Source organism: Oncorhynchus clarkii, chromosome 3, assembly GCF_045791955.1.
Source record: "Oncorhynchus clarkii lewisi isolate Uvic-CL-2024 chromosome 3, UVic_Ocla_1.0, whole genome shotgun sequence".
Classification (NCBI taxonomy): Eukaryota; Metazoa; Chordata; class Actinopteri; order Salmoniformes; family Salmonidae; genus Oncorhynchus; species Oncorhynchus clarkii.
Window position 1 is genome coordinate 17,916,475 of NC_092149.1, and position 21,538 is coordinate 17,938,012.

The 21,538-nt window shown below is 45.2% G+C and overlaps 1 protein-coding gene across 2 annotated transcripts in view; it reads left to right on the forward strand.

Moving 5' to 3' along the window:
• Positions 1-2,212: 2,212 nt before the first annotated feature.
• LOC139389880 (transmembrane protein 145-like) overlaps positions 2,213-21,538 on the forward strand; it is a 35,801-nt gene continuing 16,475 nt past the window's right edge. For both annotated transcript variants that reach the window (XM_071136896.1, XM_071136903.1), the window contains exons 1-3: positions 2,213-2,392; positions 17,684-17,758; positions 18,238-18,315. In XM_071136896.1, the coding sequence (XP_070992997.1) occupies positions 2,288-2,392; positions 17,684-17,758; positions 18,238-18,315 (258 nt within the window). In that variant the 5' untranslated portion in view covers positions 2,213-2,287. The remainder of the gene's footprint in view (positions 2,393-17,683; positions 17,759-18,237; positions 18,316-21,538) is intronic.

Below are 21,538 nucleotides of genomic sequence, written 5' to 3' on the forward strand. Positions count from 1 at the left end.
TTATTTTTGAACCATTCCATTGTAGATTTTGCTTTATGTTTTGGATCATTGTCTTGTTGGAAGACAAATCTCCATCCAAGTCTCAGGTCTTTTGCAGACTCCATCAGGTTTTCTTCCAGAATGGTCCTGTATTTGGCTCCATCCATCTTCCCATCAATTTTAACCATCTTCCCTGTCCCTGCTGAAGAAAAGCAGGCCCAAACCATGATGCTGCCACCACCATGTTTGACAGTGGGGATGGTGTGTTCAGTGTGATGAGCTGTGTTGCTTTTACGCCAAACATAACGTTTTGCATTGTTGCCAAAAAGTTCAATTTTGGTTTCATCTGACCAGAGCACCTTCTTCCACATGCTTGGTGTGTCTCCCAGGTGGCTTGTGGCAAACTTTAAACAACACGTTTTATGGATATCTTTAAGAAATGGCTTTCTTCTTGCCACTCTTCCATAAAGGCCAGATTTGTGCAATATACGACTGATTGTTGTCCTATGGACAGAGTCTCCCACCTCAGCTGTAGATCTCTGCAGTTCATCCAGAGTGATCATGGGCCTCTTGGCTGTATCTTTGATCAGTCTTCTCCTTGTATGAGCTGAAAGTTTAGAGGGACGGCCAGGTCTTGGTAGATTTGCAGTGGTCTGATACTCCTTCCATTTCAATATTATCGCTTGCACAGTGCTCCTTGGGATGTTTAAAGCTTGGGAAATCTTTTTGTATCCAAATCCGGCTTTAAACTTCTTCACAACAGTATCTCGGACCTGCCTGGTGTGTTCCTTGTTCTTCATGATGCTCTCTGCGCTTTTAACGGACCTCTGAGACTATCACAGTGCAGGTGCATTTATACGGAGACTTGATTACACACAGGTGGATTGTATTTATTATCATTAGTCATTTAGGTCAACATTGGATCATTCAGAGATCCTCACTGAACTTCTGGAGAGAGTTTGCTGCACTGAAAGTAAAGGGGCTGAATAATTTTGCACGCTCAATTTTTCAGTTTTTGATTTGTTAAAAAAGTTTGAAATATCCAATAAATGTCGTTCCACTTCATGATTGTGTCCCACTTGTTGTTGATTCTTCACAAAAAAATACAGTTTTATATCTTTATGTTTGAAGCCTGAAATGTGGCAAAAGGTCGCAAAGTTCAAGGGGGCCGAATACTTTCGCAAGGCACTGTATGTGTGTGTGTTTCCATCTGCTCTGTTTTACCTGTCCATGCTCCTTCTGTGATCTGGGCAAAATTGTGTGTGCAGGCATTTATGTTTCTTTATATGGAGTTAGTTCCATAGAAATAGAATGAATAGAACGGGCTTGGACGCTCTAACCTTGGCAATTTGACTGGTAAACTCATGGGTACACTCACAATCACTGATGAGGAATATGAAGGATCGGACCAAAATGCAGCGTGGTACGTGTCCATGTTAACTTTATTAATCTGAACACAAAATAACAAAGGTGAAAAAACGAAACAGGAGACTCTGGCGGCGCCGGACAGGCGGGAGGCTCTGGTGGCTCCGGACAGGCGGGAGGCTCTGGCGGCGCCGGATAGGCGGGAGGCTCTGGCGGTGCCGGACAGGCGGGAGGCTCTGGCGGCGCCGGACAGGTGGGAGGCTCCGGACTGCCAGCGGCTCTGGCGGCTCCGGACTGATGGGCGGCTCTGGCGGCTCCGGACTAGAGAGAGAACCTAGAGGGAGGAGAAGAGACAGCCTGGTGCGTTATTCCAGTCTTCAATATTATTATACAATGTAGAAAATAATAAAAATAAAGAAAAACCAGACAAGACAAAATTACAAAGAAACATATACTTCCATTAAACTTTTATCTGAACATGTGAAAATCATGTAGCCTATCCTTGGTGTGATGATTTACATTGATATGTGTAGTTGTTTTAGAAGGTGTAGCCTATTAGTCTTGTTCGATTCTATAGGCCTAGGCTAAGAGTGAACAACAGGCCTATAATGTGAGTGAAAACCCCACTCATCGAAAATGTTTGACCAAATAGGTAACAAATTAATTTAAACGTGAATGATTGATGTATGTCTCTTGAATGTGTCGCAATCTGAGAGCGAGAACGCGCATTCTGCCTCTGTTTCCAGTGAGTGGGGAAGGAGTAGAGGCGATTATCCAAAGCGCGCTCACAGCGGAAATATTGGGGCCACATGCATCGGCAAAAGACGAGAACGCGCGCCCTGTGTCTTCTCTGCTTCCTTCTCCGATACTGTCGTTTCCTGCATACCAGTTGATTGGGAAGGGGGGCCGGGACGAACACTGAGTAGCGAAATTCTAGGATAAGATGGAGGTTTGCGAGAGACTTTTGTGTCTGGCTGTGGTGTCCAGCGTTCTCTGCGTTGGCTCGGTTCTGGGGAAATACGTGAGAGGTATCGTCAACACCAAGGAGGTAAGGTGTTTGATACCTAATTTATCACTTGTGACAATGACACCATTATAAGACTCGGCAGCGCCTTCTCATTTAGCCTAAAGCCTTTCCGTGTTTATATTATATTGTGAGTGTGACGCGCTCCGAAATTGCCTGATCATTTTTATTCCAAATCAAGCAATTTCTCCAAGATGTTACAGGATGTCCATACTGCCTTCTATTTGTGCGCATCTCTATGCGTGTCAGAGTGAGCGTATTTCTATCTACATCGTTCTGGCTCTGTTTGTGGCTCTCACCAACCGGTAGAAGCAAGCTGTGGATGTTTACGAGAATGTGCCTTGCAAATCCATCTAGCATTTATTTTTCTTTGTGATAGCGCCAAGTGTTGGTGATATCCTACACTGTAACCAAAATAACTCACATCCATAATTCGCATATAATAACGGTAACCCCGCCGTTACAGGTGTACGTCAGTTGTCGCTCACGTCGCATGTAGTTTATTATAGGTCCTCCTCATCTCACATCAGTCGTGCTCCAACACCTAACACTAGCCTATCAATATAAAACATTGTCTTTTGATATCAATCTGTTATGAATCTCAAAGATATTATTATCTGATTTAATGTATCTGTTGCTATTGATTCCTTCTGCGTTTAGATGTTGTGCTCATATTGTCCCCATGCCCTGCTGTGAGTGACCGCATTATAGGTCGGGCCAGTGTAAAGTGCACCAGACAGATCTGTGCCAGCCGCGACTATCCCGTGCACTGAGCTCTCTCAGAACTCTTCTCATCTCAGCTCTTTTAAGTGTCCCACTTCTGCATAACAGTTTGATGATCAGGTGTGATATTTAACCCATGACATTCATGACTCATAAAGTAGGCTAACACCTGTCCTACACAATATAATGAATTCCCTCTTCCCCCTTCCCTCTTCAGAAGGACCACAATGGAAATAAGCTTTTAAGCTTTATTGTGTTATCCTTGATGATTTTCTTATTGTATGTGGAGGTGTCGCTGGCTGGAGCTCCCTTATGTATTTCAAAAAAATGGCCTAATAAATTCAATCAATCAATATCATATGTAGAAACACTTAGGCTTCTTATCAGATCATGTGGCTTCCAATCAATAGCTATTGAAAATTGACTAACTATAATATAGTTAACTAGCTAAATACACTAGTGTATGATATCAGAAATGCTTATGAATAACATAAACCATATTAGATCTCCAGCTCATGCCAGACGTACTCTATACTCTCTTCTCTTACATGGTGTGTGTTAGTCTGAACCAGGGCTGTGTCTTCCCTCAAACACCATGTCACTGCTCTGAATGGACTGAAACAACACTCATCTGGACATGTTGATATAGTGTGTGTGTGTTGTCCAGTGGGATTGTTCAACACATCAGTCTTGTCTGCGGACTCCCACCCAAGGTCACACACACGCACATGGCCTCACTCATCCACCTCAAAGTCACAGTAGAGTACAGTCGTGGCCAAAAGTTTTGAGAATGACACAAATATTCATTTTCACAAAATCTGCTGCCTCAGTTTGTGTGATGGCAATTTGCATATACTCCAGAATGTTATGAAGAGTGATCAGATGGATTGCAATTAATTGCAAAGTCCCTCTTTGCCATGCAAATGAACTGAATCCCCCAAAAACATTTACACTACATTTCAGTCCTGCCAGAAAAGGACCAGCTGACTTCATGTCAGTGAGTCTCTCGTTAACACAGGTGTGAGTGTTGACGAGGAAAAGGCTGGAGATCACTCTGTCATGCTGATTGAGTTCGAATAACAGACTGGAAGCTTCAAAAGGAGGGTGGTGCTTGGAATCATTGTTCCTCCTCTGTCAATCATGGTTAACTGCAAGGAAACACGTGCCGTCATCATTGCTTTGCACAAAAAGGGCTTCACAGGCAACGATATGGCTGCCAGTAAGATTGCACCTAAATCAACCATTTATCGGATCATCAAGAACTTCAAGGAGAGCGGTTCAATTGTTGTGAAGAAGGCTTCAGGGCGCCCAAGAAAGTCCAGCAAGCGCCAGGACCGTCTCCTAAAGTTGATTCTGCTGCGGGATCGGGGCACCATCAGTACAGAGCTTGCTCAGGAATGGCAGCAGGCAGGTGTGAGTGCATCTGCACACACAGTGGAGGATGGCCTGGTGTCAAGAAGGGCAGCAAAGAAGCCACTTCTCTCCAGGAAAAACATCAGGGACAGACTGATATTCTGCAAAAGTTACAGGGATTGGACTGCTGAGGACTGGGGTAAAGTCATTTTCTCTGATGAATCCCCTTTCCGATTGTTTGGGGCACCCGAAATAAAGCTTGTCCGGAGAAGACAAGGTGAGCGCTTACCATCAGTCCTGTGTCATGCCAACAGTAAAGCATCCTGAGACAATTCATGTCTGGGGTTGCTTCTCAGCCAAGGGAGTGGGCTCACTCACAATTTTGCCTAAGAACACAGCCATAAATAAAGAATGGTACCAACACATCCTCCTAGAGCAACTTCTCCCAACCATCCAGGAACAGTTTGGTGACAAATAATGCCTTTCCCAGCATGAGGGAGCACCTTGCCATAAGGTAAAAGTGATAACTAAGTGGCTCGGGGAACAAAACATCGATATTTTGGGTCCATGGCCAGGAAACTCCCCAGACCTTAATCCCATTGAGAACTTGTGGTCAATCCTCAAGAGGCTTGGGGACAAACAAAACCCCACAAATTCTGACAAACTCCAAAGCATTGATTATGCAAGAATGGGCTGCAATCAGTGTGGCCCAGAAGTTAATTGACAGGAAGCCAGGGCGGATTACAGAGGTATTGAAATAGAAGGGTCAACACTGCAAATATTGACTCTTTGCATCAACTTCATGTAATTGTCAATAAAAGCCTTTGACACTTATGAAAGGCTTGTAATTATACTTCAGTATTCCATAGTAACATCTGACAAAAATATCTAAAGACACTGAAGCAGCAAACTTTGTGGAAATTAATATTTGTGTCATTCTCAAAACTTTTGGCCACGACTGTACAACATATCAAATCAGCAGGCAAGGCATGTTCAGGTTCAGTGATGGTGGGGAGGATTATAGGTATGTTCAGGTTCAGTGATGGTGGGGAGGATTATAGGTATGTTCAGGTTCAGTGATGATGAGAAGGATTATAGGTATGTTCAGGTTCAGTGATGGTGGGGAGGATTATAGGTATGTTCAGGTTCAGTGATGGTGGGGAGGATTATAGGTATGTTCAGGTTCAGTGATGGTGGGGAGGATTATAGGTATGTTCAGGTTCAGTGATGGTGGGGAGGATTATAGGTATGATCAGGTTCAGTGATGGTGGGGAGGATTATAGGTATGATCAGGTTCAGTGATGGTGGGGAGGATTATAGGTATGATCAGGTTCAGTGATGGTGGGGAGGATTATAGGTATGTTCAGGTTCAGTGATGGTGGGGAGGATTATAGGTATGATCAGGTTCAGTGATGGTGGGGAGGATTATAGGTATGATCAGGTTCAGTGATGGTGGGGAGGATTATAGGTATGATCAGGTTCAGTGATGGTGGGGAGGATTATAGGTATGATCAGGTTCAGTGATGGTGGGGAGGATTATAGGTATGTTCAGGTTCAGTGATGGTGGGGAGGATTATAGGTATGATCAGGTTCAGTGATGGTGGGGAGGATTATAGGTATGTTCAGGTTCAGTGATGGTGGGGAGGATTATAGGTATGATCAGGTTCAGTGATGGTGGGGAGGATTATAGGTATGTTCAGGTTCAGTGATGGTGGGGAGGATTATAGGTATGATCAGGTTCAGTGATGGTGGGGAGGATTATAGGTATGATCAGGTTCAGTGATGGTGGGGAGGATTATAGGTATGTTCAGGTTCAGTGATGGTGGGGAGGATTATAGGTATGTTCAGGTTCAGTGATGGTGGGGAGGATTATAGGTTAGGTTTTTTAGTTTATTTATGTTTGTGTGTGATTGTGATTTCATGTGGCTGTGAGTATGTTGAGGCAAGTGAGTGTGTTTGTGTTGCACCGTTGTGTAACCTTACTAATGAATCATTGAGAGGTCCAGGGGTGACTTGACTATAGTTGATTGGTAATTAATTGTTAATGAGGTTTAGCAAGCAAACCGGGTTCTGGAGAGAGGGGGAGAGACGAAGAGAGAGGGAAATAGGAAGGGAGGGACAGCGAGAGCGGGGAGAGATAGAGAGGAAGGGAGGGACAGACAGAGGGGTAAGAGAGGGACAGAGAGAGAGGGAGTAGTAGTGACCGCTGTAGTGACCGGATACTGCATCGAGGCCTAGCACTTGATTAATGGGCTGTCTAACACACACATACACATGCACACACACTGGCTCAATGTCTCTGCGTCACAATGCAGTGGCTGTGGGGTAATGAGAGGACTAAGGGGGATTAAGGTTGACACCCCATCCACTGTTCCACTGCTCCTGTTCCCCTACTACTCTCCACTGACTGGGCCTAGTGCAGGACTACAGGTGCCTTCTGGGCTTACACTGAACTGCATTGATTGGGGCTAGACTGGACTGACCTGCTCAGAAACACTGTTAGGCTCTATTCCCTTTCTGTTCCTTAAGCGCATGCCCCCCCCCACCTGAGGATCTTTTTTCAGCCATATATTTCCTGTTTGAGGAGTGCAAAATCAATTTGTCACTTAAATCTTGCTGCAGTGATTGCTTTAATTTGACTCCTTCGACACTTTCATACTCTTGTGCCTGTTTTTCCCCATTAAAGTTACGACCGTGGAAATGACGCCTCTTGCACTGAGATGCAGTGCCTTAGACCGCTGCGCCACTCGGGAGCCGAAGTGACAATAGTGGTAGGTGGATTGTTTGTCCAGATCTGTAATAGGCTATAGCAGTGGTCCCAACTTTTTTGAGTCAAGATCACTTTGAGTCAAAATCTACTGTTCAAATAGTTTTTTTTCCGTTACTTAAAAAATGTAAGCCTATGCAACATTAACCTAATGAAACAATAGTGTAGTAATGAGATTTGAGCAGTAGGCTATAGGCCCAAAACATTATTACCGCATATTATCTTTGCTTGAATTGCCTTGCCAATGCATTGTTGTTCTTCTCGGACCGTTTAAAAAACTGATATTTTAACATTTGAGTAAGACTATATGATCACACTTTTTTTTACCGGGCTGATGGAGCCTGCATCTGATGGTCAGTCTCAGCAGAGGGTGAGGGCAGCAGACTGAGGGTCTGCCTCTCAACGTCTCGCCGCTCTCCCTTTCCTCAGCTGACCCAAAAGGGACGCCGTCTTCCAGCTGATGACGAAACTCGAGTCACACCACATTATTTCTGCCTCATGCACAAATGTATTTTGTTATTCCTATGACCAAAGAAAGAAGACCCAAGCCACCAATAATAACAACGCAAGCCTATCGATACATTTTCCTACTCATTCATTGCAGTTGCAGTGCTGGTTGTATTGTGAGTGGTAGTAGGGAAAACACACATGTTATGGTAGTGTTAATAATAGTGTTGAATAGAAAGTGTTGACAGTTCTAGGTAAAAACTTAAACATGAACTCACTCATCAAAACAGCAGCTCTTTGCTGTATTTGTTGACAGTCTCTTTCTGGTCATGCTTTTAAAGTTTATAAATCTCCCAGTATCAACTTTGCTGTAGCTTTCTTTTACGCCTGCTACATTACTGCAGACACAGTCATCTGAGCCATCTGATTGGCCAGTTGTAGGCCTATAGTGCACTTGATTTGCTACCCCTGGGCCCGCCAGGAAGGCAGAGTTTATACCTTCAGACATGTGAAATGGTTCAAAATGTGAACACGTCGCCTACTCGGTGCGCAGGGAAGCTGAATCAGGTGCCCCCACCACCAACAGAGCGAGACATTTACAAAAATATTTGGTGTTCGACTAATAATGCCTTGGAGATGGAACAGATTTTTATTTATTGGACATTTGAGAAATCCATATGCATTGGGTGCTTAACCCATTAGGGCGTCACCCACACAACCGGCGTCACCCACACAACCGGCGTCACCCACACAACCGGCGTCACCCACACAACCGGCGTCACCCACACAACCGGCGTCACCCACACAACCGGCGTCACCAATAAACCAGGGATATTGGCCAAATGAGCCATTTCCTTGTGTGTAGATGTGTAGCATTACAAAGCTTTATAGCTTATTGTTTTATTGGTTTTTACTTTCCTTAAATAATAATTGTCCACCTCATGGTTCAGCTGTCAGAGATTTGAGTACTAAATCCATCTGGGCATTGCATGACACCAGAATGCATTTCATTATCCTAGGCTAGCCTACTGCGTCTGCTATAGAGATATAGGCGTACAGAAGGAGTCTACTTTGTTAGTTTTTTATCCTAATATTTTTTATAAAGATAACCATTATATTGTAAGGTTATGGGAGTAACTCTGGTAGGCCTAAAATATTTTTCCTCACCTCAAGTTAAACTGTTGGTGTCAGTTGGTGTGTCGGTGCGCACCCCCTTAATATCATAGGCCTGCAGTATAATATGCTAATAGCCACATCAAACCTACACACAAGTTTCTAAACTTTATTAGGGTAACATCAAAAGAAAGTACATTTTTAAAATAGGCGCAGGATATTATATTGTGGCAAACAAAGAAAAGGGCTCTGAATGAAACAAAACCCTTACGAACTGGTCTGAACCTTCACAGCTTTTAATACATTTTATTGGCCTAAAGCCAGCAATTACCAGCTAACCGAAACATATGCTCCAGACAAGCCCAGTTATTCAGGAAACTTTAACGCGTGCTCTGCCTCCTCTCCAATCCGAGCGGCTATTCCTCACTCACCTAGAATCTAACGCTTCAATACAGACGTTGAATTGACAAGGGTACTGTGTATATATACAGTGCCTTGCAAAAGTATTCGGCCCCCTTGAACTTTGCGACCTTTTGCCACATTTCAGGCTTCAAACATAAAGATATAAAACTGTATTTTTTTTGTGAAGAATCAACAACAAGTGGGACACAATCATGAAGTGGAACGACATTTATTGGATATTTCAAACTGTTTTAACAAATCAAAAACTGAAAAATTGAGCGTGCAAAATTATTCAGCCCCTTTACTTTCAGTGCATCAAACTCTCTCCAGAAGTTCAGTGAGGATCTCTGAATGATCCAATGTTGACCTAAATGACTAATGATGATAAATACAATCCACCTGTGTGTAATCAAGTCTCCGTATAAATGCACCTGCACTGTGATAGTCTCAGAGGTCCGTTAAAAGCGCAGAGAGCATCATGAAGAACAAGGAACACACCAGGCAGGTCCGAGATACTGCTGTGAAGAAGTTTAAAGCCGGATTTGGATACAAAAAGATTTCCCAAGCTTTAAACATCCCAAGGAGCACTGTGCAAGCGATAATATTGAAAGGAAGGAGTATCAGACCACTGCAAATCTACCAAGACCTGGCCGTCCCTCTAAACTTTCAGCTCATACAAGGAGAAGACTGATCAGAGATGCAGCCAAGAGGCTCATGATCACTCTGGATGAACTGCAGAGATCTACAGTTGAGGTGGGAGACTCTGTCCATAGGACAACAATCAGTCGTATATTGCACAAATCTGGCCTTTATGGAAGAGTGGCAAGAAGAAAGCCATTTCTTAAAGATATCCATAAAAAGTTGTCACAAGCCACCTGGGAGACACACCAAACATGTGGAAGAAGGTGCTCTGGTCAGATGAAACCAAAATTGAACTTTTTGGCAACAATGCAAGATGTTATGTTTGGCGTAAAAGCAACACAGCTCATCACCCTGAACACACCATCCCCACTGTCAAACATGGTGGTGGCAGCATCATGGTTTGGGCCTGCTTTTCTTCAGCAGGGACAGGGAAGATGGTTAAAATTGATGGGAAGATGGATGGAGCCAAATACAGGACCATTCTGGAAGAAAACCTGATGGAGTCTGCAAAAGACCTGAGACTGGGACGGAGATTTGTCTTCCAACAAGACAATGATCCAAAACATAAAGCAAAATCTACAATGGAATGGTTCAAAAATAAACATATCCAGGTGTTAGAATGGCCAAGTCAAAGTCCAGACCTGAATCCAATCGAATCTGTGGAAAGAACTGAAAACTGCTGTTCACAAATGTTCTCCATCCAACCTCACTGAGCTCGAGCTGTTTTGCAAGGAGGAATGGGAAAAAAATTCAGTCTCTCGATGTGCAAAACTGATAGAGACATACCCCAAGCGACTTACAGCTGTAATCGCAGCAAAAGGTGGCGCTACAAAGTATTAACTTAAGGGGGCTGAATAATTTTGCACGCCCAATTTTTCAGTTTCTGATTTGTTAAAGTTTGAAATATCCAATAAATGTCGTTCCACTTCATGATTGTGTCCCACTTGTTGTTGATTCTTCACAAAAAAATACAGTTTTATATCTTTATGTTTGAAGCTATTGTTATTTGTGGGCGTAAACAAATATTTGTAAAATTGGGGAGGGGGGTGCATTTTTTTTACACCGTGTGTTGGACTTTGAATCCGAGGGTAGCCTGCTATTAGCAATTTTTTTTAGTTAAGCAACGTGACAACAGTAATTAATGAGGCTGTCTAGACAGCACAGGTGACTGCAGGTAGGGTAGACAGAGCAGGTGACTGCAGGTAGGGTAGACAGAGCAGGTAAGGTAGACAGAGCAGGTGATTACAGGTAGGGTAGACAGAGCAGGTAGGGTAGACAGAGCAGGTGACTGCAGGTAGGGTAGACAGAGCAGATAGGGTAGACAGAGCAGGTGACTGCAGGTGGGGTAGAAAGAGCAGGTGACTGCAGGTAGGGTAGACAGAGAAGGTAGGGTAGACAGAGCAGGTGACTGTAGGCACCGCCCTCAACCGTAAGGCTCTCCAGAGGGTAGTGAGGTCTGCACAACGCATCACCGGGGGCAAACTACCTGCCCTCCAGGACACCTACACCACCCGATGTCACAGGAAGGCCATAAAGATCATCAAGGACATCAACCACCCGAGCCACTGCCTGTTCACCCCGCTATCATCCAGAAGGCGAGGTCAGTACAGGTGCATCAAAGCTGGGACCGAGAGACTGAAAAACAGCTTCTATCTCAAGGCCATCAGACTGTTAAACAGCCACCACTAACACTGAGTGGCTGCTGCCAACACACTGACACTGACTCAACTCCAGCCACTTTAATAATGGGAATTGATGGGAAATGATGTAAATATATCACTAGCCACTTTAAACAATGCTACCTTATATAAATGTTACTTACCCTACATTATTCATCTCATACGCATACGTATATACTGTACTCTATATCATCGACGGTATCCTTATGTAATACATGTATCACTAGCCACTTTATACTATACTATGCCACTTTGTTTACATACTCATCTCATTTGTACATACTGTACCCGATACCATCTACTGTATCTTGCCTATGCTGCTCTGTACCATCACTCATTCATATATCCTTATGTACATATTCTTTATCCCCTTACACTGTGTACAAGACAGTAGTTTTGGAATTGTTAGTTAGATTACTTGTTATTACTGCATTGTCGGAACTAGAAGCACAAGCATTTCGCTACACTCGCATTAACATCTGCTAACCATGTGTATGTGACAAATAAAATTTGATTTGATTTGATTTAGGTGGGGTAGACAGAGCAGGTGACTGCAGGTAGGGTAGACAGAGCAGGTAGGTTATGCAGAGCAGGTAGGGTAGAAAGAGCAGGTGACTGCAGGTAGGGTAGAAAGAGCAGGTGACTGCAGGTAGGGTAGACAGAGCATGTAGGGTAGACAGAGCATGTAGGGTAGACAGAGCAGGTAGGGTAGACAGAGCAGGTGACTGCAGGTAGGCTAGACAGAGCAGGTGACTGCAAGTAGGCTAGACAGAGCAGGTGACTGCAGATAGGGTAGACAGAGCAGGTAGGGTAGACAGAGCAGGTGACTGCAGGTAGGGTAGACAGAGCAGGTGACTGCATGTAGGGTAGACAGAGCAGGTCGGTTATACAGAGCAGGTAGGGTAGACAGAGCAGGTGACTGCAGGTAGGGTAGAAAGAGCAGGTGACTGCAGGTAGGGTAGACAGAGCAGGTAGGTTATGCAGGTAGGGTAGAAAGAACAGGTGACTGCAGGTAGGGTAGAAAGAGCAGGTGACTGCAGGTAGGGTAGACAGAGCAGATAGGGTAGACAGAGCATGTAGGGTAGACAGAGCATGTAGGGTAGACAGAGCATGTAGGGTAGACAGAGCAAGTAGGGTAGACAGAGCAGGTGAGCATTTTTTTTACACCGTGTGTTGGACTTTGAATCTGAGGGTATCCTGCTATTAGCATTGTTTTTTAGTTAAGCAACGTGACAACAGTAATTAATGAGGCTGTCTAGACAGCACAGGTGACTGCAGGTAGGGTAGACAGAGGAGGTAGGGTAGACAGAGCAGGTGACTGCAGGTAGGGTAGACAGAGCAGGTAGGGTAGACAGAGCAGGTGACTGCAGGTAGGGTAGACAGAGCAGGTAGGGTAGACAGAGCAGGTGACTGCAGGTAGGGTAGACAGAGCAGGTAGGGTAGACAGAGCAGGTGACTGCAGGTAGGGTAGACAGAGCAGATAGGGTAGAAAGAGCAGGTGACTGCAGGTAGGGTAGACAGAGAGGGTAGGGTAGACAGAGCAGGTGACTGGCAGGTAGGGTAGACAGAGCAGGTAGGTTATGCAGGTAGGGTAGAAAGAGCAGGTGACTGCAGGTAGGGTAGCAAGAGCAGGTGACTGCAGGTAGGGTAGACAGAGCAGATAGGGTAGACAGAGCAGGTGACTGCAGGTAGGGTAGACAGAGCAGGTGACTGCAGGTAGGGTAGACAGAGCAGGTGACTGCAGATAGGGTAGACAGAGCAGGTAGGGTAGACAGAGCAGGTAGGGTAGACAGAGCAGGTGACTCCAGGTAGGGTAGACAGAGCAGATAGGGTAGAAAGAGCAGGTGACTGCAGGTAGGGTAGACAGAGAGGGTAGGGTAGACAGAGAGGGTAGGGTAGACAGAGCAGGTGACTGCAGGTAGGGTAGACAGAGCAGGTAGGGTAGACAGAGCAGGTGACTGCAGGTAGGGTAGACAGAGCAGGTAGGGTAGACGGAGCAGGTGACTGCAGGTAGGGTAGACAGAGCAGGTGACTGCAGGTAGGGTAGACAGAGCAGGTAGGGTAGACGGAGCAGGTGACTGCAGGTAGGGTAGACAGAGCAGGTGACTGCGGGTAGGGTAGACAGAGCAGGTGACTGCAGGTAGGGTAGACAGAGCAGGTAGGGTAGACAGAGCAGGTGACTGCAGGTAGGGTAGACAGAGAAGGTAGGGTAGACAGAGCAGGTGACTGCAGGTAGGTTAGACAGAGCATGTAGGGTAGACAGAGCAGATGACTGCAGGTAGGGTAGACAGAGCATGTAGGGTAGACAGAGCAGTTCACTGCAGGTAGGGTAGACAGCGCAGGTAGGTTACACAGAGCAGGTAGGGTAGAAAAAGCAGGTGACTGCAGGTAGGGTACACAGAGCAGGGAGGGTAGACAGAGCAGGTAGGGTAGACAGAGCAGGTAGGGTGGACAGAGCAGGTGACTGCAGGTAGGGTAGACAGAGCAGGTAGGGTAGACACAGCAGGTAGGGTAGACAGAGCAGGTGACTGTAGGTAGGTAGACAGAGCAGGTAGGGTAGACAGAGCAGGTAGGGTAGACAACACACATGACTGCAGGTGAGGTAGACAGAGCAGGTAGGGTAGACAGAGCAGGTGACTGCAGGTAGGGTAGACAGAGCAGGTAGGGTAGACGGAACAGTTGACTGCAGGTAGGGTAGACAGAGTAGGTAGGGTAGACAGAACAGGTTAATACAGGTAGGGTAGACAGAGTAGGTAGGGTAGACAGAACAGGTTAATACGGGTAGGGTAGACAGAACAGGTTAATACAGGTAGGGTAGACAGAACAGGTTAATACAAGTAGGGTAGACAGAACAGGTTACTACGGGTAGGGTAGACAGAACATGTTAATACAGGTAGGGTAGACAGAGCATGTGACTGCAGGTAGGGTAGACAGAACAGGTTTTAATACAGGTAGGGTAGACAGAACAGGTTAATACAGGTAGGGTAGACAGAACAGGTTAATACAGGTAGGGTAGACAGAACAGGTTAATACAGGTAGGGTAGACAGAACAGGTTAATACAGGTAGGGTAGACAGAGCATGTAGGGTAGACAGAACATGTTAATACAGGTAGGGTAGACAGAGCATGTAGGGTAGACAGAACAGGTTAATACAGGTAGGGTAGACAGAGTAGGTAGGGTAGACAGAGTAGGTAGGGTAGACAGAACAGGTTAATACAGGTAGGGTGGACAGAGCAGGTAGGGTAGACAGAACAGGTAGGGCAGACAGAACAGGTTAATACAGGTAGGGTAGACAGAACAGGTTATACAGGTAGTGTAGACAGAACAGGTAGGGTAGACAGAACAGGTTAATACAGATAAAGAAGAGGTCGTAGATACAGAAGGACAGAAAGACAGCCAGATAGAGAAGAGGTCTTAGATACAGAAGGACAGAAAGACAGCCAGATAGAGAAGAGGTCGTAGATACAGAAGGACAGAAAGGCAGCCAGATAGAGAAGAGGTTGTAGATACAGAAGGACAGAAAGACAGCCAGATAGAGAAGAGGTTGTAGATACAGAAGGACAGAAAGACAGCCAGATAGAGAAGAGGTCGTAGATACAGAAGGACAGAAAGACAGCCAGATAGAGAAGAGGTTGTAGATACAGAAGGACAGCCAGATAGAGAAGAGGTCGTAGATACAGAAAGACAGCCAGATAGAGAAGAGGTCGTAGATACAGAAAGACAGCCAGATAGAGAAGAGGTCGTAGATGCAGAAGGACAGAAAGACACCTAGAGCGAGAGAGATGGTCAATACAAATGGAAAGACGTTAACCTGTTTGGCCTGGAGGGTTTAAAATTAGATTAATATGTCTTGGCAACACAGATTAATTTACAGGGTTGTGTGTGTGTGTGTGTCTGTGTGTGTGTGCGTTTGTGTGCGGGCGTGCATGCGAAAGAGAGAAGGAAGTAGAAAGGAGTGTGTATTTCTGAGAGAGTGCGGTGACTTTCATGGTTTCTATGGCAGCTGCAAACTCGGGCAGCATGTGGCAGTTGCTATGACAATAATGGGGGAAATGGAGGTTTGGTGTGTGTGTCTGAGCCTAACAAGGGGGTCTTTCACAGTCCTTGGGCAGTCATATGATATACCCCAGGCACAGCCCCCAGTCCCACCACCTCTCCTCCTTTCTGACTGCTCTGTAGTCATGGACACACCTTTAGCCTAGGACAATACAATCTAGGACAATAAAATACATTGAAGTGCAGTATGTAGTGCTGCAGGTCTGGAAGTTAGGCCTCTTGATATACAGTACCATTCAAGGGTTTTTCTTTATTTTTACTATTTTCTACATTGTATAATAATAGTGAAGACATCAGAACTATGAAAAAACACAAAATATATTTTATATTTGAGATTCTTCAAAGTAGCCACCCTTGGCCTTGATGACAGCTTTGCACATTTTTGACATTCTCTCAACCAGCTTCATGAGGTAGTCACCTGGAATGCATTTCAAATAACATGTGTGCCTTGTTAAAAGTTAATTTGTGGATTTTCTTTCCTTCTTAATGCTTTTGAGACAATCAGTTGTGCTGTGACAAGGTAGGGATGGTATACAGAAGATAGCCCTATTTGGTAAAAGACCAAGTCAGTATAATGGAAAGAACAACTCAAATAAGCGAAGAGAAACGATAGTTCATCATTACTTTTAAGACATGAAGGTCAGTCAATTTAAAGAAGTTTCTTCAAGTGCAGTCGCAAAAGCTATCAAGGCTATGATGAAACTGGCTCTCATGAGGACCCCTACCGGAATGGAAGACCCAGAGTTGCCTTTACTGTAGAGGATAAGTTAATTAGAGTTAACTGCACCTCATATTGCATCCCAAATAACTGCTTCACAGAGTTCAAGTAACAGACACATCTGAACATCAACTGTTCAGAGGAGGCTGTGTGAATCAGGCCTTCATGGTCGAATTGCTGCAAAGAAACCACAACTTAAGGACACCAATAAGAAGACGAGACTTACTTGGGCCAAGAAACACGAGCAATGGACATCAGACTGGTGGAAATCTGTCCTTTGGTCTGATGAGTTCAAATTTGAGATTTTTGGTTCCAACCGCCGTGACTTTATGAGACACAGAGTAGGTGAACAGATGATCTCTGCATGTGTGGCTCCCACCGTGAAGCATGGAGGAGGAGATGTGGGTGTGTTTTGTTGGTGACACTGTCAGTGATTTATTTAGAATTCAAGTCACACTTAACCAGCATAGCTACCACAGGATTCTGCAGTGATACACCATCCCATCTGGTTTGCCCTTAGTGGGACTTTCATTTGTTTTTCAACAGGACAATGACCCAACACACCTCCAGGCTGTGTAAGGGCTAATTGACCAAGCAGGAGAGTGATGGAGTGCTGCATCAGATGACCTGGCCTCCACAATCAACCGACCTCAACCCAATTGAGATGGTTTAGGATGAGTTGCACCGCAGAGTGAAGGAAAAGCAGCCAACAAGTGCTCCGCATATGTAGGAACTCCTTCAAGACTGTTGGGAAAAGCATTCTTCATGAAGCTGGTTGAGAGAATGCCAAGAGTGTGCAAAGCTGTCATCAAGGCAAAGGGTGGCTACTTTAAACAATAAAACATATATAAAATATATTTTGATTTGTTTAACACTTTCTTGATTACTACATGATATGTGTTTTTGTCATAGTTTTGATGTCTTCACTATTATTCCACAATGTAGAACATTGTAAAAAATAAAGAAAAACCCTTGAATGAGTAGTTGTTTCCAAACTTTTGACTGGTACTGTATGGCTGAGTGTGTTAACTGTTAACTACAGATGGCTTACTCTCTGACATATGGCTACGGATTTGCTCGCTATCTATGAGATATAGTACAGCTGTAAGTTCAACTTTTTCTGTGTTGTTTAAAATGATCAATTCTATACAGCCTGTGCATGTGTCTGTCAGCCTACATCTGCAGGACAGCCCATTGACTGATACCCTGCTGCAATGCCTTATGGAAGAACAGTGGAGCACTGTATACCATCAGCACTATATCTTGACATGATGCTGGTTGAGTATTACAGCCAGGTTTTCCTGCTCTCTTCCCCATCTCACCTTCATCTCCCCCTCTCCTCTCCCCATTCTCTACCCTATGCCCCTGTCTTCCTCCTCCTCCTCGCCCCGGCTCTGGTTCCCCACTCCAAACAGGACTGGTTGTTCCTCACTCGCTTCTGTTTTCTCACTGATTTTGGACGTCTGGACTTCCGGTTCCGCTACCAAAAGGTGAGGTTATAGGTCAACTGATCTCCTATCTATCTATCATTCTCTTTTCTTATTTTGTTTCATCAGTATTGTTGAATCTCTCCCTCTTAGTGAGTTTCTCTCTCTCTCTCTCCCTCTCTCTCTCTCTCTCAAATTGTCCCCCTGTACCCTATTATTTTCTTACCTTCATCATCTTTCCTCTATGTCCATTTCTCTCTTGTCTCTCTCCTCACTGATTAATTTTCTCTCCCTCTCGCTCCTCACTCTTTCTGTCTTTGGTAATTGTATCGACCCTTGTCTGTTCCTGTTATATTCTCCATACATTTACCCTGTCCTCTCTCCTCCTCTCTATCCTCTCCTCTTTTGTTATTTCTGTCCTCCTTTCTGTGTTCCTCCGGTTGCTGTTAGTGGTCTACAGACTTTGAGGCAGTCTGGTATTAATCTTAGGCCCCCTTTTCCCATTCCTTCCCTCCTCCATTCTCTCATTCTCTCCTCTCTAGTCGCGATGCTGTCAGAATATATTGCTCTACTTTGATGACAGCTCTCAGTGGCCAGCTGTGTACAAGAAGCCGGACAAGGTGAGAAACCACTACTCTGTGTCACACTTGGCGTGTGTGTGTGTATATGTATGTGTGTGTGTTTCCATCTGCTCTGTTTTACCTGTCCATGCTCCTTCTGTGATCTGGGCGACATTGTGTGTGCAGGCATTTATGTTTCTTTATATGGAGCTAGTTCCATAGAAATATAATGAATAGAATGGGCTTGGATGTTAACTTTATTAATCTGAACACAAAATAACAAAGGTGAAAAAACGAAACAGGAGACTCTGGCGGCGCCGGACAGGCGGGAGGCTCTGGCGGCGCCGGACAGGCGGGAGGCTCTGGCGGCGCCGGACAGGCGGGAGGCTCCGGCCTGCCGGAGGCTCTGGTGGCTCCGGACTGGTGGGCGGCTCTGGCGGCTCCGGACTGGAGAGAGAACCTGGAGGGAGGAGATGGAGAGACAGCCTGGTGCGTGGAGCTGCCACATGACCCACTAGGCTGGGGAGACCTACAGGAGGCCTAGTGCATGGAGGAGGCACCGGATGGACCGGGCTGTGGGGGAGCACTGGAGCTGTGGTGCGCAGCCTTGGCACCACCCCTCCAGGCTGGATGACCACTTTAGCCCGGACCCTCCAGATTGCAGGCACAGGTTGAACCGGGCTGTGGGTGAGCACTGGAGATCTGGTGCATACCACTCGCACCTCTCCCTTAGGCTCAATGCCCACATTCGCCCGGCACGGGCAGAGCGCAGGCACAGGGCGCACTGCAACCTCCCAGCACCCCGAAGACACAGCATGCAGAGCCGGCGCAGGATACCCGGCGTACCGGAGACCAAACACGCTGAGCCGGCACAATACGCCCTGGCTGGATGCCCACTCTCGCATGGCACTTGCGGAGGCCTGGCCTATAGCGCACCGGGCTATGAGTGCGTACTGGCGACACCGTGCGCTTGACCGCATAACACTGTGCCTGACCAGTACTACGCTTCTTCCGGTAAGTTGGCTCAGGTCTATCGCCTGACTCCGGCAAATTTTTTTGGGGGCTGCCTCTCGTGCCTGTTGCCTCCAGGTCCTTTTTGGGGCGGCGATATTCCCCAGCCTGTGCCCAGGGTCCCTTGCCGTCCAATATCTCCTCCCATGTCCATTTCTCCAGATCGCGCTGCTCCTCCTTACCACGCTGCTTGGTCCGTTTTTGGAGGGTAGTTCTGTAACGATTCTCGTCCTCGTCTGATGAGGAATATGAAGGATCGGACCAAAATGCAGAGTGGTACGTGTCCATGTTAACTTTATTAATCTGAACACAAAATAACAAAGGTGAAAAACGAAACAGTCCTATCAGGTGACAAAACAGGAAACAACTTCCCACAAACACAGGTGGGAACAGGCTACCTAAGTATGGTTCTCAATCAGAGACAACGATAGACAGCTGCCTCTGATTGGGAACCATACCAGGCCAAACACAGAAATACAAAACATAGAACAAAAACATAGAATGCCCACCCCAACTCACGCCCTGACCAAACCAAAAATAGAAACATAAAAAAGGAACTACGGTCAGAACGTGACAATCACTGCCTGGTATTGTGATGCAATAATTTCCATGGTATTTTGGAATGTTCTATCAACTGATGGATGCAGTAAAGAGGTCAATCAAACTCGACCAAAACAATGGAATTGTCATGAAACGCGTGGGGTAAGGGCCTAAGCAAAAGATCCTGAGTCTCCTCATTGCTCCCCAGCAAAATGATCCTACATTTAGGCTATTGTTTACATGTGTATTTCACACTATGTTGAGGTAAAAATCTGAATATAATGTTTGTATGGATGTCAAACCCAATGCATGTTTATGTCATTGTTACCAATCAACTGCATTACAGTTAAAAATGACTGACTACCACCACTGATATCTGTATGCTAACCAGCTTATACAAATGGGAGTTAGCATTTAGCAGTCTTCTAAACCTTAAAAGGGACAACTTCTACATGTTATGCAGCGAAAACAGCCAATTTCTTTTTTTTTTGTAATATCAGTTGAGTTTACTCAACAAATCAAAGCACATTTTGAAGGGTACACATCATGCTTTTACTTCCTGGCATAGCCAGTTGATATTCAGATATTCACATCATATGAAGGGATTCCCCTCGACCACACCCACAAATTGGGGGAAACAAACATTCTTTCCCAATAACCACCATTGTAAAAGAGCCAACTTCATGGTCTACTTTTGTTTGTTATACAGAAATAACAAAACATTGCGAAAAGCTGCTGTGTTGTTCAATGCACATGTAAAATCCCAACCTATGGTTCGCAATGCTCACACTTAGAGAAATAGAGCCTTCGAAAAGAGTCCTGTGGCTTCAGGTGGACCTGGGAGGGCATAGACACACCCACTTGGAAGCCAGGCCCACTCACTGGGGAGCCAGGCCCAGTCAAACATAATTAGTTTTTCCCCACAAAAGGGCTTTATTACAGACAGAAATACACTTCAGTTTCCATCAGCAGTCTGGGTGGCTGGTCTCAGACGATCCCGCAGGCCATCCCGCAGTTGGATGTGGAGGTCCTGGACTGGTGTGGTTACACATGGTCTGCGGTTGTGAGGCCGGTTGGACGTACTGCCAAATTCTCTAAAACAACATTGGAGGCGGCTTATGGTAGCGAAATTAACAAATTCTCTGGCAAAAGCTCTGGTGGACATTACTGCACTCAGCCTGCCAATTGCACACTCCCTCAACTTGAGACATCTCTGGCATTGTGTTGTGGCCTTCTATTGTCCCCAGCACAAGGCGCAGCTGTGTAATTATCATGCAGTTTAGTCAGCTTATTGATATGCCACACATGTCAGGTGGATCGATTATCTTGGCAAAGGTGAAAGGCTCACTAACAGGGATGTAAACAAATCTGTGCATAAAATTTGAGAAATAAGCTTTTTGTACGTATGGAACATTTCGGGGATCTTATATTTCAGCTCATGAAACGTGGGACCAACACTTTAAATGTTGCGTTTATATTTTGGTTCAATTTACACTAGCGTTCAAAAGTTTGGGGTCACTTAAAAATGTCCTTGTTTTTGAAAGAAAAGCACTTTTTTGTCTGTTAAAATAACATCAAATTGATCAGAAATACAGTGTAGACATTGTTAATGTTGTAAATGACTATTGTAGCTGGAAACAGCAGATTTTCTATGTAGTATCTACATAGGCGTACAGAGGCCCATTATCAGTAACCATCACTCCTGTGTTCCAATGGCACGTTGTGTTAGCTA